Genomic DNA, 18,510 nt, shown 5'->3' on the forward strand with positions numbered 1-18,510 from the left:
TTGCTATTTAAAAAAATGTTAAAAGGGGAACGTGTGGGCATTATGAAGACAAAGTGTAACTTATATGAAGATAAACGATATGAATCTGATGCTTATCTACTACTTGGTTAATTCTAGTACAGGCCCTTCAGGAGTTCTGCCATAATTGCATAAAGTCATCTGAATCACTGAGACTCCTAGAGGCAGTGTACTCACCTATAAAATGAGAGAACTAAACCAAAAAAACCTAATCCTTCTAAATCTTGTTATAGAAGCCAACTTTATTTTAAAATTCCTAGTCAATTATACATGAACACTTCTGCCAGGTCTACATTCTTTTTGAGCTACTAGATCTTAAAACACCTTTACATTCCAATAGTACTCACAATGAACTTGTGACTATCCTCTTTGATTTTCAAACTGAAAAGTTAACCTTATTTAAAAATTTCTAGTCATTGCCTTCAAATTATTATCTACTAGCTTTCAAATCTTGATTCAAATGAGTACTGTCTCTTATATACGTTAAAATCAGCAAGTGCTTGTTGGCCTTTTTATATATATACAAGTAGGGCTAATCTGAGAAAAACAAGGTGGTTTTAACACTGCAGAGAAAAACATGTCCAAGTATATCAAGTTTATTTACTTTTATTCAATATTAGCCTATCTCCTTCTACACTTGTTTCTTAGAAATTTCACTTCAGTACAAAGTCCTCAAGTTCCAAAGAAAAAAAAAGTATAGAGTTTCTAAGATCTTTCCCCTAAAAGAATTACATCTGATTACATCTACATTCAGCAAATGGTCCGTGGGCCATTTGGTACTGGTCCACAGAGAAAGAATAAATAACTTACATTATTTCCGTTTTATTTATATTTAAGTCTGAACAATGTGTTATTTTTTTTTAAATGACCAGATTCCCTCTGTTACAACTGTCTAAGACTCACTCTTGACACTTGTCTTGTAAGTTCAACAATTATATTTAAAAATACCACAGTTTTTACGCTGGTCACATGATTTTATTTTGTGCATTTATCCATCCCACCCTAAAGGCCAATCCATGAAAATATTTTCTGGCCCTGGCCGGCTGGCTCAGTGGTAGAGCGTCAGCCTGGCGTGTGGGAGTCCCGGGTTCAATTCCCGGCCAGGGCACACAGGAGAAGCGCCCATCTGCTTCTCCACCCCTCCCCCTCTCCTTCCTCTCTGTCTCTCTCTTCCCCTCCTGCAGCCAAGGCTCCATTGGAGCAAAGTTGGCCCGGGTGCTGAGGATGGCTCCATGGCCTCTGCCTCAGGCGCTTAGAATGGCTCTGGTTGCAGCAGAGCAACGCCCCAGATGGGCAGAGCATCGCCCCCTGGTGGGCGTGCCGGGTGGATCCCGGTCGGGAGCATGCAGGAGTCTGTCTGACTGCCTTCCCGTTTCCAGCTTCAGAAAAATACAAAAAAAAAAAAGAAAAGAAAAGAAAATATTTTCTGACATTAAATCGGTCGGTCCATGGCCCAAAAAAGGTTGTGGACCACTGCAAATGACATTAAATAAGATCATGAGTCAGCAAGGAAAACTTCAGACTACCTCAGAGGCAGCCATTACCTTACCAGGCTCGTTCAGAACATCCAGGACACTTCCTTGTCTCAGGGTTTTTGCAGGTCTAAAGGGGCCCTCACAATCTTCACCTGGCTGCTTACAGCTTGTACTGTTCACTGCAGTGATATCTTGAGCTGTAATATTTTTTAATTATAAAAATATTATGAACTCAAGTTAAATGTATTAAAAAGATCTTTCAAAGACAATTTGAATCAACTTTTAAAACATCATTTAAGAAGTTTGAAATTCAAAGATATTGAACAAATTATTTAACAGTACAGGGTTAAAATGCCATTGCAAGGAATTAAAAGTACTATTTCCCACAGTGCACATCTTTCTCCTCCAAAAGGGCAAAATATATAAACTAAAGTTATTACCCAGTAAATTGGTAATTAAGAAAATCAAGCTGAAACTTTGAAGAGGGTATGGCAACTAGGTTGGCCGATACCCTTCATTAAATATATAATCAATTACATAGCAATTTACAATACTGATTTTAAAAAAAACTTTAAAAATCCTCAATAGAAGCCCTGGCCAAGTGGCTCAATAGATAGAGCATCATCCTCACATGGGTTCAATCCCCAGTCAAGGAACATACAGGAAGCAACCAATGAGTGCACAACTAAACAGAACAACTAAGTGGAACAATAAGTTGGTGGTTCTCTTTCTCTCTATCAAATCAATGGAAAACTTAAAAATACATATCCAATTGAGCCAGTTATTTCATTTGTAGAAATTTACCCTATAACTGAAAATATCCTTCAGTTATAACATTGAAAACTTAGATGATAAGTGCTTATTAAGGGGCTGACTACATAAATTATAGAATGCTAACATGATGAAATGCTATGTGGCCACAAAAAAAAAATTCTTAAAAGCATAGTTATGGATAATAACAGATTACAAGGTCCAAAAGATTTTCAATGTTTACATCTAAAGAATAATGGTGGCTGCTACTGACATATAACTTCTATTATTTTTTAATTGATTTTTTTGAGAGAGAGAGAGGAAGGGGAGAGAGGAAATGAGACAGAACACAGATCTGTTCCTGTATGTGCCCTGACCACGAATTGAACCAGCAACCTCTGCACTTTGGGGCAAAGTTCTAACCAGCTGAGCCATCTGGCCAGAACTTAATTGCTATTACTTTTTATATTTTACAAACTTTCCAATATGAAACTATCCTCTTACTTAAAATATCTATATTTTGAGTATGATAATGATTTTTAGTTTTATTTTGAAGGGGGGAATTTCTGTTTACAGATGAAATATGTGTGGAATTATTTCAAAATAACCTAATAGGTATATATGTATGAGAAGGGAGAGAGAAAGGGAGAGATAGACAAGATTAGTCACAAAGGGTAAATGCTGAAAAGAGGATGATTATAATTTAAAAAGTGTGGTAAAAATGTAAAAAGTTGTTTTGTTTTTGTGATAAAGACAGAAAGAGGCAGAGAGACGGACAGATAGGGACAGACAGACAGGAAGGGAGAGAGATGAAAAGCATCAATTCTTCGTTGTGGCATCTTTAGTTGTTCATTGATTGCTTTCTCATATGCGCCTTGACCAGGGGGCTACAGCAGACCGAGTGACCCCTTGTTCAAGCCAGTAACCTTGGGCTCAAGCTGGTGGTGAGCCTTGCTCAAACCAGATGAATCCATGCTCAAGCTGGCGACCTCGGGGTTTCAAACCTGGGTCCTCCACATCCCAGTCCAACACTCCATCCATTGCACCACTGTCTGGTCAGGCAAAATGTGAAGAAATTTTAACCCTCCTATACTGCTGGTGGGAATGTGAAATGAGCCAGCTGCTGAGAAAAACAACTTTGTGGTTCCTCAAGAGACCATTTGATTCATGAATTCCATTCCTAGGTATATACCCCAAAACACTGAGACCAGTATTCAACCAATACATGTACATGCATACTTAGAGCAGCACTACCCACAATAGCCAAAAGGTAAAACCAGCCCTAATGTCCATCAATGGATGAACAGAAAAATAATCTAACAAATAAAACAAACTCATAGATACAGAGAACATTTTGATAGTTTTCAGACAGAAGCAGGGTTGAGGGGATGGATGAAAAGGTGGAAGGGATTAAGTACAAATGGGTAGATACAAAATAGTCACAAGGATATAAAGTATAAGATAGGGAATATAGTTAATAATGTTGTAATAATAATAAAGTATGATATCTGATGGGTACTAAATTTATCAGGATGATCACTTCATAAATTATATAAATGTCTAATCACTTTTTTGTATACCTAAAACTAATATAATATTGTATGTCAAGTGCAATTAAAAAATAATTTTTAAATAAATAATTTGATTATTCATCTCTATCCCTCAATTATGCCCATTTCTTCAGTTCAAAAATTATGTTTTACTATTTTCAGAGGCCAGCATAACCCAGACACATTAAAATTCTTGTGAACTGAACAGTATATGTAGATTAGAGATGGAATCCACTGCAATCACAATATAGACAACCCTTGAATTTCTTCTTCTAACTTTATTTATAATTCATTTATTTTGACTGAACAATGACAGTAGGCAAATCTGCTATTCTGACAATGCCGCTCACATTCAAATAGTAACATTTAGTTTTAGGGAGTTAACTATCTCTGAGGATAATAACTAAAAAGCATTGTCAAAAGGTTGATATTAGCTCCTGTTTGCTTTTCAGAGCTAATGCCATTCAAATGAAAACATCTGTAAGAATTACCAAATGGAGTGGCGAACATTCAGTGCAGTGTACAGATAATGTATTATGGAATGATACACCTATGTAATTTTATTAACCAGTATCACCCCAATAAATTCCAGTTTTAAAAATTGCCAAAGGTGAAAGAATTTGAAATACAGTGTATCTGTAAAGTCATGGTGCACTTTTGACCGGTCACAGGAAAGCAACAAAAGACGACAGAAATGTGAAATCTGCACCGAATAAAAGGAAAACCCTCCCAGTTTCTGTAGGATGATGTGGCAGCATGTGCACATGCGCAGATGATGACGTCTAACACCGTGTATACAGTGGAGCAGCCAACAGCCATGCCAGTCGAGATGTGGACGGTACAGAAGAAAGTTCAGTGTGTTCTGTGACTTGCTAAATTCTAATCCGTGACCAAAGTGCAATGTGAATATCGGCGCGTTTATAACGAAGTGCCACCACATAGGAATAACATTACCCGGTGGGATAAGCAGTTGAAGGAAACCGGCAGTTTGGTGGAGAAACCCGTTCTGGTAGGCCATCAGTCAGTGACAAGTCTGTAGAGGCTATACGGGATAGCTACCTAAGGAACCCTAAAAAATCTGTGCGTGAGCCCACATCGAACTGCACTGAATAGGTATGAAACTGGGAGAGTTTTCCTTTTATTTGGTGCAGATTTCACATTTCTATTGTTTTTTGTTGCTTTCCTGTGACCGGTCAAAAGTACACCATGACTTTACGGACACACTGTATTAACCTAATGTATGCAACTATTTTTATGTAAAAATTTATGAAAAATCTTTACTTACCCGAACTATTTGTAATTGGTTCTGAAACACTACTAGAGCCAGAAAGTTCGGCTGTTTTTGCAACAGGCACACTAAATGTAAATCCAATCTGTAAAGGGAAAAGTTATCCTTCAAGTGTCAAATTTTAATCAAATATCAAAAATAAAGCTTTTTAAAATTCCAAGTGAAAAGAATATACTGGACTTCATTTATTCTAAGAGTCATAGTTTTTCTTATTTTACATCTCAAAATTGGGATGCTTCTTGTAATGTTCCTGATGCCCAAGTATAGGTTTCTAAATGATATTTTCTAATAAGAAGTTTGAGACTTTTTGGACAATGGACAGGTTTTGGGCATGCAGCAGAGAAACTACAAATGATCTGGAACATCTAGTTGACAGAAAACTAGGACACAGTAAAAAACATAATGAGCAACATGTTAAAATGACACACATGCGAAAATGCCAAATAGCAATGGTGCAACTTAACCACTGACCTTATTACTCTTCACCAAAATAGAAAAAAACAAATACATATTGTGGAACATAAAAGTCCAAAAATTATCTAGGTTAAAGATAATGCAAGAAACATATTAACTAAATGCATCACGATTTAATTAGGTCCTAATCTTACTTAGATCTAGGACCAAGAGAAAACAAAACAGCAACTGAGGACAGTGTGGGACCAATGAGGAAATCTGAGTATGGACAATGTTATTATTATGTCATGTTAAATTTTGTGGGTATGATAATTGTGCTGTGAATATGCAAAGAAATGTCCTTTTACTTAGGGAATACATGGTAAGTATTAAAGGTATTAAGATATCTGCATCTTAACTTTTAAATAGTATATGAGAAAATGCACATGCTCGTGTGTGTGTATGTGTGTGTGTATGTGTGTGTGTGTCTATACACACAGCGAGAAGTATACAGGTGTTCATTCAAATTTTCTGTACAATGTAATTTTTTTTAACTTGGAAGGAAAATCGTAGTATTTCTAACCACTGAGGGCATCCTGGATTTGATAAAAATATAGTATGCCTTTGAAATCAATAAATACAAAACATGAGTTGGTTGCTACTTACTGATGATGGAGGAAGCACATCTGCCTCAGTAGATTTTACAATTGGAGATGAAAATCTAAACACGGGACTGTTTATGTTGTTAGGAGAGGCCATTTGTACCTAGTTTCCAAATAATTTAAAAAAGAAAAATACAAAAGGATATTTTTAGAAAATAAATTAATAATAAAATAAAGCTTAAGCAATTACTCCAAAGAAGTAAAAGCAAACTTTTCCCCTTTTAGATTTAAATATCACTTTTAAACTTCTGACAAACAATAATAATGCTGTAAAATCTGTCTTCCTCTTGGAAGAGGATCACACACTATTTCAGACATGGGTATTTATCTAAAGAAAAAAATAACATCTATAAGCATATGTTGAGAAAAACATTTGTAAAGTAAAAAGTTCAGAAAAAGTAAAAGCCAAAACAAAAACAAAAATTTCATGAGCAGATTAAAGATATTTGCCCTATTTGAGAAATAAAATCTATTCTTATGAAAAAGTATCTTGTTTGAAAACAAGCAATCATCTCCTTTAATGCATTGCTTAAGAATTGAAGAACACTCCCATTATAATGTGCATTTTTTAAAAAGCAAAACAGTTTCCATTTTTCTCATTTCTAGTTACTGATTTCCATAGTGAAAATTAATCACTGCTTTAAACTCAATCTTAGATTTTTAAAAATAAACACTAAGAAAGATAAAAAATCCACTCTCATTTGTAAAAAGGTCTTGTACCTTGTTTGTTAATGGCTGTACAAGACTAACTGGTGATGGAGAAGTTGTAATCACAGAGGAAGCGAAGTTGAACGTAGGCAGTGAAGAACTGGCAATGGGTAGAGATATTTTCGGTAATACTGGTACTTCCATTTCCTAAAACACAACAAGTTTTATAATGATATAGTTCATCTTTCATGCCATTCTTTTATCTGTTCTTATTTGCAGACAGAATTTATATAATTGCAGGTAAATTTAGAATAGGAAAAAGGTAGCACTCTGCAGTGTTAATAATGTGAGCTTTCAAACAAAAAATAAATAAACAAGATTTGAATCCTACTTCCCAGCCAGCCATGTGATTTTTTAATCTAAATGCCCTCAATACCAATTTCCTAATTGGTAAAAATGAGGGGAAAAATACTATCATAGTTATGATGTTAATATGAAATATAAAGTTATAGATTGTATTGGCATAAAAAGCAAGCATTTAACAAATGTCAGTACTGATGAGCTGGTGAACTGCCTTGGTTTTTAACTCAATACAGCGAAGGCCCCTCCACTCCAAGTCTCAAATAACTCACATTTACAACAAATACAAGTTGACAATTTTAACTCCTAGCTCTTAACAATTTTAATAAACTAACCAGACAGCTCCCCCCCCCCACACACACACACAAAGTTCAGCAAGAACAAAGACCTGGGAAATACTACATCTTATCTAACTTCTACAGAATACTATATATCCAACAACTGCAGGATATACACCGTTCAAGATTCATCAAGCAAACCATACACTGGGCTATAAAACAAGCCTCGATGCATTTCACACATCTAAATAATTTAGATTTAAACACACATCTAAATAATCCATGAGTTACAAAAGAAATACAAAAAAAATTTAAATAACATAAAAATACTAGTAACTATATTCCAGAAAATAACACAGGAGAATTTCTTTGTAGCCTGGGGAGAAGCAAAGCTTCCTTAGGTACAAAGAACAGTAAAAATAATGGGGGGAAAAAATAAATTCAGACTTCTTGTAAGACATGTATCATTTAAAGTATTTGAGCCTAGAACTCATAAAGAGTTCCTACAATTCAATAAGGCAACCCAATTTTATAAGGGCAAAAGATCTGAACAGAGACTTCACAAAGGAAGAAAATAGTAATGGCCAATAAAGACATAAAAAAGAATACAGCAATATAATCATCAGGGAAATGCAAATTATAATTACAGTGAGATAATATCATATACAAAGCAGAATGGCTACAATTTTAAAAATGACAATAAACTAGTGGTTGCAGAGTAACAGAAATGCTCACACACTTTTGGTATAAAATGTTACTCCCACCTCCACTGCTAAATACTTAGTCCAAGAGAAATAAACATGTCTACGAAAATGGCACAAGAATGTTCACAGCAGCTTTATTCATATCAGTCAGAAAAAGAAAAATACACACTGAATAACTGTATTGATATTGAAGTTTTAGAACAAGCAAAAGAAAATATAGTATAAAAAATGAGAATAGTGTCTGCTCCAAAGGTAGGAAGCAGGAAGTATTAACTGGGAAAGAGCATGAGTAAGCTTTAGGATTGGAAATGTTTAACACCTCAACAAGGGGTTCTGGATTACAGAGATGTAAACATCTGTCAAATTGATTAAATGGTACACCTAAGAATTTTACATTTCATTACAGGTAAATTCCTGCTGACTTAAAAAACAAATATTCAATTCTAGTTCATGCAATGTGTGCTAAAGTATTTGGGGAAGAAGTACACTGAGTTAAGTCTTAAACTTACTTTGAAAGGCATATCCCAAAATAAGATGACTATTTTCTAAAGCAAATATGACAAAATATTAGAATCTAAGTGATAAGAATATGTGTACACTGAACAATTCTTTTAATATTTCTTCTGATTGAAACTTATAATCAAATATGGGGGAGGGGAAGGAAAGAAACAAAGACACAATTGGGTATTTCTGTAAGGATATTTCTTCTCATCTCCAAACTCAGCCTTATTTTATCCCCCCAGACCCTTTACAACACCTGGACACATCAAGTGAATAACCTGTATCCACGCCAACTCATTGAGTCATACACTTGCCCTTACTGGTTCTTTATTTTATTGACCATGAACCAATTTTAAATTTAATTCTTAGTAACCAAAAATTTGACTTTATGATTGATCAGAAGTGGATACCACAAATCTGGGAGAAAGTCAAAAACTGTAATTGGATGCTTACAGATGCCTCAAGTTGAACATAACCACCATCTAATCCATATATTACCTTTGTAATACCTTTACCCGGGTTATCTCACATGAGGTAGATACTTATTGTAGATAGGTAAACTGAAGCATGGAGATATATGGCCTAATATCATACAGCTATTAAATGACAGACATCCTACAGATACGAGCTAAATACATTTCCTCCTTCTTATCCCCATTTTAAAGAGGAGCTGATGTACATACAAGGTTAATTTGATCAGTCTCTCAAATCATTAAGTGGCAGGACTATATACCTCACATGACACTATCAAGCAATTAAATTTTCCCCATCTCAACCTTTTTATACACTACTTATCTATTCTGGATCATGGATCAATAAACTCTTTCATTATAAAAAACAGTATCCCAATAAAGGCAAAATGCCAATGTTTAGTGACTAACACATTTCTTATGAATTTTGGAATCCAATATAAGGTGAAAGCTAAAACACACTTTTACTACCTCATATAGTGAACTGGGTTATTCCTAATATAGCAGTCTATTAAACTAAATGTTTAGTAAATTAAAATATAAGTCCCTATTAAGTAGCAACATAACTTGTTTACAATACATTAAAAATAAAATTTCTTCTATTTGACCTTTCCTGAAAGCCCATAAAAATACCAACAAAAATTGATCTTCAATCTTTGGCCAAAAATCCCTATTAAATATAAATGAAATTAAGAAACAATGTGGTCCAAACATAACTGACATCTGAGACAAACAAAAAAACAGCACTGGACACAAATTTAGTAAGGAAGCACCTATCCAAAACTATTCCATCTAAATAAAAAAAAAACCCAGCTAGGCAGAAAATTTGGGGCAGCCACCCATCAGTACCTCTTTCCTCAGAAATGTGGAGACTGTAACTCCAGTGTGGAACAAAGCTGGGGGCAGAAGGAGTTGGATGAAGCATCCTGGGACGTGAAATTGGCAGTTGGCAGTTGGCCGGAATGGTGGGGGTGGGGGCAGATGAGGGAGGAAGTGACAAAGAGGTTTGGGTGTTAGATTTTCATACAGCTCCTAAGTGTTAATATACCACGTAAGAGGAGTCAAAGTAAATAAATTAATTTTAACACACCCCAAAATGCCTCATTAAACACAAATCTGCATGACAGCTAAATATATTAGAAATTATATCTTTAAAAAAATTAAAACTGAAGGGTAGTAAGCAAAATCCACAAATCTGTCATTTGGCAAACACCAAACCAAGATAATAATTGTTCTCTCACAGGGATAAACTCTAAAAAGGTAGGGTCACAAATTTTACTGAGAAATATAAAAACCTGCTTAAAGAACAAGTTCATGCTGCATTAATCAGATATTAATTTCCTTATGTATATAAAGGCAAGACAACCCACTTCTTAAATGTGATTAAATCTACTTAAAGAGTTTAATGACAGAAAAAGACTGCTTTGCTATGAAAACTGCAAAACTTTATATACTACAGAATTAATGGCATTTAAGATATTTTTCTTTCAAGATGGCAGAATACATTAATATGTTCCCTCCCTCCACAACACTCCAGCAGAGCAACAAGTACAATCTAAGAAGATAAAGCCTTAACACCAGTAACCGAGCCAACAACCCTGACACAGATATCACAAGACAGGCTATATGGTAGAAGTCCAAACTGCCAAAGAAGTCATGATTCTGATGAGCTGTGTCCTGAGAGAGGCACAACTATGGAACTGCTAAATAGGAAAAAGGGAAATCAGGAAAAAAATGAAAGACATTTCCCATTCTAAATAAGATTGCAAAGTAGACTTTGCAACAGACATGAAAAAATTTAATACTTATATATACATTTGCATTAAAAACATGATTTCATAGTCAAGAGAAACTTTTAGAGATCACCTTTATAAAAACATAAATATATACTCCTGCAAAACTCATGGGTCAATTAGAAAGTCACAAATGAAAATCTAATTAGAAACAAAAGACAAATAAAAAGCACTATATATATATCAAAACTTAAATGATCCAGCTAGGCTGAAATTCACTTATAAAGACTAAAATGAGACCTGCATTCAACTCAAAGCAGGTAGAAAATAGAGCAACCTATAGAAAAAATGTTATTATTTTTTTTTATTCTTTTTTTTTTTTTTGAGAGAGGAGAGAGAGAGACAGAGAGGGAGAGAGAGGAGAGAGAGACAGAGAGAGAGAAGGGGGGAGGAGCTGGAAGCATCAACTCCCATATGTGCCTTGACCAGGCAAGCCCAGGGTTTCGAACCGGCGACCTCAGCATTTCCAGGTCAACGCTTTATCCACTGCGCCACCACAGGTCAAAAAAAGTTAATTTAACCAATCTTCAAGTAGTCCACTATCTTTTCCAAACTTTTATGTCCAGAATAAACAACTCTTCCTAATAAAAGAAGTAACCCAGCCTGACCAGGCGGTGGCACAGTGGATAGAGCGTCAGACTGGGATGCGGAGAACCCAGGTTCAAGACCCCTAGGTCACCAGATTGAGTGCAGGCTCATCTGGTTCGAGCAAAGCTCACCAGCTTGGACCCAAGGTGGCTGGCTTGAGCATGGGGTTACTTGGTCTGCTGAAGGCCCACGGTCAAGACACATAAGAGAAAGCAATCAATGAACTAAGGTGTCGCAACGAAAAACTAATGATTGATGCTTCTCATCTCTCCCCGTTCCTGTCTGTCTGTCCCTATCTATCCCTCTAACTCGCTCTTTCTGTAAAATAAATAAATAAATAAATAAATAAAAGTAACCCAATAAAAAATTCGATAAAGAGAAAACCCAAATGGCCAAGAAAACTCACAAAAATGTCTCCCACCTTCCTATTAAACAACAAAATGCAAGATAAAATTCCAATGGCATGCTACTTCATAGCGATCACATTGGTAAAAAAAATTTAAATAACAAAATCACATACTGAAAAGGATGAAGAAAAAAAGCAGATCTGCCTACTATCCCATGGAAGTGTTAAATTGTAAAACTATCTTGAAGAGCAATGAGGCAACATCTAATACATTTGAGGATGTGTTTTATCCCCTATAACCCACCAATTCCATTCCAGATACATAGTCTAGAGTAAATATTATAATGTGTGCTGAGGGAGAAGTGCATAAATATTCACCTTAGCATGTATTAGATTAGTAAACAACCCAAATGTACCCTGTAGAATGGATTGTGGTAAATCTTCATACTGGAGTTTTATATATACATATATATTTTACAGTGAGAATAAATAACCTAGAGTTATCTTTTACAACAAGGATAAAGTTCACAAATAATATGAAGAAAGGGGGTCCTGGCTGGTTAGCTCAGTGATACTGTTGACCCAGTGTGCCTATGTTCAGGGTTTGACTTCTGGTCAGGGCACACAGGAGAAGTGACCACCTGCTTCTCCACCCCTTCCACAGCCATGGCTCAACTGGTTCAAGCGCATCAGCCATGGGCACTGAGGAGGGCTCTGTGGACCCTCCACCTCAGGCACTAAAAATAGCTTGATTGCCAGCATGGTCCCAGATGGGCAGAGCATCAGCCCCAGACAGGGGTTGCTGGCTGGATTCTGGTTGTGGCGCATGCAGGAGTCTGTCTATCTCCCCTCCTCTCACTTGGAAAAGAAAAAAAAGAAAGGGAAAAAAAAGGGGAGGACAAGTGAGATAAATACAAACCATATTAATCCATGTATATAAGTTTCAAAAAGTGGTTAAACCTGTCCTGGCCAGGTAGCTCAGTTGGTTAGAGCACCTTCCTGATGCGCCAGGGCTCTAGTCTGATCCTTAGTGAGGGAACATACAAGAATCAACCAATGAATGCAAAAAATAAGTGGAACGAAAAATCCTTCTCTCTCAAATCAATTAGAAAATATATTTTTTAACTGGCAAAACCAATTTATATAATAATGTTCTAAGGGTCACATAATTTCAATTATAATTCTTTTATTAAAATAAATAATTCTTTTATTAAAAGAATTATGGCTTTTAATGACACCCATGAAATTTTTTAGTTACTTGGTTAGGTTTTCTGTGTTGTCACAGAGAAGATGGTTTAAAAGCCTGGCAGTTTAAATTACATACACACACAAAATAAAATGTATTAATAGCAAATTATTCTCGACTTGGGTCTCCCTAAACCCCACCCTGAAAGATTTCCCCTCACCACAACGTATCAAAGCTTTTAATAAACATCAAGGGTATTAAGTATATATATAACCTTACCTCCTCCTCCTGAGGCTTAGTTGCCACAAAGCGTGTTCTCTCTCGTCTCATCTTGCCGCCACCACCACTACCTACTCCAGAAGATACACCATTGGCTGTAGACGTACTAAAACTTGGGTAAGAAAAACCACTAAGCAAAAACAAAAAGAAGAGAAAACTAAAATAAATGATATATTACTTCATAACCTGTTAACTGAATACCTAAAAATTAAAAACTGCTAACAAATAAGAAAATAAGTGTATAGCTGAATCTGATTTTAAAAGTTTCTATTTTTTAATCTTCTTAATCTTCAAAAAGGTACATGCAGGTCTTGGCCAGCTGGCTCAGTGGACAGAGTATCAGCCTGGCATATGGATGTCCTGGGTTCATTTCCTAGTCAGGACACAAGAAAAGTGACCAACTGCTTCTCCCCCTTTCTCTACCCTTCTCTCCTCCTTCCCCTCCCTCAGCCAGTGGCTTGATTGGTTCAAGAGTCAGCCCCAGGTGCTGAGGAAAACTCAGCTGGTCAGAGCACATCAGCCTCAGGTGTTAAAAATAGCTCAGCTGATTCGAGTATTGGCCCGACAGGGGTTGCCTGGTGGACCCCAATCGAGCACATGTGGGAGTCTGTCTCAGTATCTCCCGTCCTCTCACTTAAAAAAAAAAAAAAGTACATGTAAGTCATACAGAACTTAAGAATTTACATATAAAGAAGTTTAGCTATAAAAATGATACTACCTTTCTTGTTGTTCTCTATTTTGTCCTGGTACCACATTTTTTTCATATCCAGTCTAGAAAAAAAATAAAGCCATATTTAAATGCTCACTTATTTAATTATTTTAATACCACACTTCTATGAATTTTGATATTTGGAATCAGGAATTTGATGGTTTTTAGTTAACGAATCCTAAAATTTGCAACTTACACTTAAAATGTCACTGAGCACAACTGTGCTTTTTTTTTTATTTTTATTTATTGATTTTTTTAGATAGAGGAGAGAAAGAGAGAGAGAAGAAAGAGGGGGAGAAGCAGGAAGCATCAACTCATAGAAGTGCTCCCTGTATGAGCCTTGACTGAGCAAGCCCAGGGTTTCAAACCAGCGACCTCGGCATTCCAGGTTGACGCTTTATCCACTGCGCCACCACAGGTCAGGCACAATGGTGCTTTAAACAAATGATATTATATAAAGTTAATACACTCAACAACCATAAAAATACTTTACTATCTTGTTATAGCATATTAAATGTGCAAGAAAATTTATAAAGAGTGTTTCTTCAGAAATGATTCTCTGAAACTTACCTCCTACCCGGACCACATCAAAATTATAACTAAGTTATAGGACTGTCAACCCAGATAATCATCTGAAGACTAGAATAAGATAGGGATGTCCACTTTTATCATTCTTAATCAATAAAATACTGGAAGTCCTAGCCACAATAATCAGACAAGAAGAAAAGGCATCCCAATTGGAAAAGAAGAAGTAAAGCTGTCATTATTTACAGATGACATGATACTGTATATATAGAACCCTAGTTTCCATCAATAAATTACTAGAACTGATAACTGAATTCAGTTAAGTAACAGAATACAAAATAAATATTCAGATTACACTGCATTTTTATATAATAATAAACTATCAGGAAAAAAAATTACCTAAGAAAACAATCCCATTTACAATTGCATTAAAAAAAACCAAAACACTAGCAATAAATTTAACCAAGGCAGTAAAAGACCTGTACTCGAAAAATTGTAAGCCACTGGAGAAACTGAAAGATACAAATAAATGGATGCATACACCACCATGCTCATGGATAGGAAGAATTAACATTTTAAAATGTCCATATTACCCAAAGCAATCTATAGATTCAATAACATTCCAACCAAAATATCAATTGCGTATTTCAAATAACTAGAACAAATAATCAAACAACTTATGTGGAAATGCAAAAGACCCCAAACAGCCACGAGAATCTTGAGAAGAAAAGAAAGTTGAAGTTATCACACTACCTGATATCATTAAACTATATTTCAAGGCTATTGTAATCCAAGCCGCATTATACTAACATAGAAACAGATGGATCAATGAAACAGAATAGAGCCCAGAAATAAACTCATGCCTACATGATCAATTAATATACGGTCTCTAGCCTGACCAGGCGGTGGAGCAGTGGATAAAGCGTCGGACTGGGATGCAGAGGACCCAGGTTCGAGACCCCGAGTCGCCAACTTGAGCGTGGGCTCATCTGGTTTGAGCAAAAGCCCCACCAGCTTGAACCCAAGGTTGTGCTGGCTCCAGCAAGGGGTTACTCAGTCTGCTGAAGGCCCGCGGTCAAGGTACATGTGAGAAAGCAATCAATGAACAACTAAGGTGTTGCAATGTGCAATGAAAAATTAGTGATTGATGCTTCTCATCTCTCTCTGTTCCTGTCTGTCTGTCCCTGTCTATCCCTCTCTCTGACTCACTCTCTGTCTCAAAAAAAAAAAAAAAAAAAAAAAAAAAGGTCTACCGGAAAGTTCTGTTTTTGGAATAAAAAAATATACAAATTTTTCTTACCGTCAATAAACTTTATTAAATAATATAATTGCCATTATTATTAATGATTTCTTGCCAGCGTGAGGGCAATCTGTATATCCCATTTTTGAAAAATGTTTTCTCTTTTGATGTGAAAAATTGAACCAGTGCTTGTTTGATATCTTCTTCATTTTTGAATTTTTTGCCCTTCAAAAAATTTTGTAAGGACAAAAACAAGTGATAGTTGGAGGGTGCTAAGTCCGGGGAATATGGTGGATGCGACAGAATTTCCCAGCCTAGTTCTGCAATTTTTTGACAAGTCCCCAAAGCAGCATGTGGCCTGGCATTATCATGATGCAGTATGATGTTCTTCCTATTGAACATCACCGGCCTCTTTTCTTGGACTGCTGTCTTTAAATTATCCAGTTGCTGACAATACTTTTCCGAATTGAGCTTTTTGTTCGGTTTTAGAAGCTCATAATGTATTGGTCCTCGAATGTCCCACCATATACACAACATTCTCTTATTCAGAGTCAAATTTGGTTTAGAGGTGGAAGGGCTAGGTTTTCCAGGTTAACAATATGCCCTTTTCCTTATGATGTTTTCGTAGGTAATCCACTTTTCATCCCCAGTTATCATCCAGTTCAAGGGTTCGATTTTGTTCTGAGCAAGCAGAGATGTGCATATGACTTGATCATCCAAATTCTTCTGACTTAATTCATGTGGCACCCATCTTGAATATTTCCACACCAATCCTATCTTCCGAATATGGTCCAAAATGATTTGCTGAGCTGAATTAAGCCTTTCTGTGATCTCTGATGTTGTCAGAAAAGGATCTTGCTCCAACATGGTCTTAACAACATCGTCATCGATCAAAGATGGTCACCCAGAACGTGGCTTATCAGAAAGGTCGAAATCACCTGTTTAGAATTTTTCGAACCATCTTCTGCATGTCCTACCAGGAACTGTACTTTCACCAAACACTTCCAATAAATTTCTACATGCTTCTGTAGCATTTCTTCCTTGTAGAAATTCATAAAAATTACAGTGGTGTAAATGAACTTTATCAGTAGCCATGGGTACACTATCTCTTCACACATAAGACTAACCTGAATCAACTTTGTTTTAGTTAATTTGCTATGTCAGTATGCATACATTAAGTGATAAAAATAGAGAGGCACACATGTACCAAATAAACATGCTTACGTGTCGAAACTTGTGATAGAAACAGACAGAACTTTCCAGTAGACCTGATATATGACAAAGAAGGCAAAGACATACAATGGGGTAAAGAGAGTCTATTCATTAAATGGTGCTGGAAAACTGGACAGATAATGCAAAAAAACCGAGACTAGATAACCTTATTAACAGCATACACAAGAATAAACTCGAAATAGATTCAAAACTTAAATTAGACTTGAAACCATAAAAATCCTATAAAAAATCACAGGCAGTAATATCTCTGACATTTTTCTTAGCAGCATTTATTGCGATGTAAATCCTCGGGCAAAGGAAACAAAAAACAAACAAATGGGACTATATCAAACTGAAAAGTTTTTGCACAAAAAAAAAACAACAAAATGAAAAGATAACCTACTGAATGGTAGAAGATATTTGCCCTTACAACCCCTAAGGGCTTAATATTCAAAATTAATGAAGAACTCACACAATTCAACAACAAAAATTACACCCAATCAAAAATGGGCAAAGGACCTGAATAGATACTTCTCCAAAGAGGACATATAGATGGCCAACAGACATATGAAAAGATGCTCAACATCACTAATCTTCAGAGAAATGCTAATTAAGACAATGAGGTCCTGGCTGGTTGGCTCAGCATGTGGAAGTCCCGGGTTCGATTCCCAGCCAGGGCACACAGAAGCGCCCATCTGCTTCTCCACCCTTCCCCCCTCCTCTTTCTCTCTACCTCTCTTCCTCTCCTGCAGCCAAGATTCCACTGGAGCAAAGTTGGCCCGGACACTGAGGATGGCTTCATGGCCTCTGCCTCAAGTGCTAGAATGGCTCCTGTAGCAATAGAGCAACGCCCCAGATGGGCAGAGCATCGCCCCCTACTGGGCATGCCCGGTGGATCCCAGTCAGGCATATGTAGGAGTCTGTCTCTCTGCCTTCCAGCTTCTCAATTCAGAAAAATATAAATAAATAAATAAATAAATAAATAGTAAAAACAAAAAAGAACTCACAATGAGATATCACCCCACACCTGTCAGATGGCACTTATCAGTAACTCAACAAACAAGTGTTAATGAAGACATAAAAAAAAGGGATCCCTCCCTCCTGCACTGTTAGTGGAAATTCAGACTAGTACAGCCACTATAGAAAACAGTATGAAGGGTCCTCAAAAAATTAAAAACGAATTGCCTGCCAAAACACTAATTTGAAAGGATACATGCACCCCTTGGCTACAGCATTATTTACAATAGCAAAGATATAAAAGCAACACAAGTGCCCATCTATAGATGAGTAGATAAAGCTGTGATATATATACAATGGAATATTACTCAGCCATCAAAAAAACAATGTAATCTTACCATTTGCAATAGCATATACGAACCTAGAGGGTATTATGCTAAGTGAAATAAGTCAAACAGAGAAAAACAAATACCATATAATTTCATTTATATGTGGAATCCAAAGAACAAAATAAGCAAACAAACAAAACACAAGGAGATTCATATAATACAATAAACAAACTGACAGTTGCTAGAGGG

The 18,510-nt window shown here is 36.1% G+C and overlaps 1 protein-coding gene across 5 annotated transcripts in view; it reads right to left on the reverse strand.

Moving 5' to 3' along the window:
* Positions 1-18,510, reverse strand: part of NUP153 (nucleoporin 153) — a 77,197-nt gene that overhangs the window by 21,838 nt on the left and 36,849 nt on the right. For all 5 annotated transcript variants that reach the window (XM_066377124.1, XM_066377125.1, XM_066377126.1 and 2 more), the window contains exons 10-15: positions 14,008-14,060; positions 13,290-13,419; positions 6,857-6,991; positions 6,141-6,239; positions 5,079-5,166; positions 1,568-1,690 (exon numbers count right to left, since the gene is read on the reverse strand). In XM_066377124.1, the coding sequence (XP_066233221.1) occupies positions 1,568-1,690; positions 5,079-5,166; positions 6,141-6,239; positions 6,857-6,991; positions 13,290-13,419; positions 14,008-14,060 (628 nt within the window). The remainder of the gene's footprint in view (positions 1-1,567; positions 1,691-5,078; positions 5,167-6,140; positions 6,240-6,856; positions 6,992-13,289; positions 13,420-14,007; positions 14,061-18,510) is intronic.

The sequence above is a fragment of the Saccopteryx leptura genome, chromosome 3, assembly GCF_036850995.1.
Source record: "Saccopteryx leptura isolate mSacLep1 chromosome 3, mSacLep1_pri_phased_curated, whole genome shotgun sequence".
Classification (NCBI taxonomy): Eukaryota; Metazoa; Chordata; class Mammalia; order Chiroptera; family Emballonuridae; genus Saccopteryx; species Saccopteryx leptura.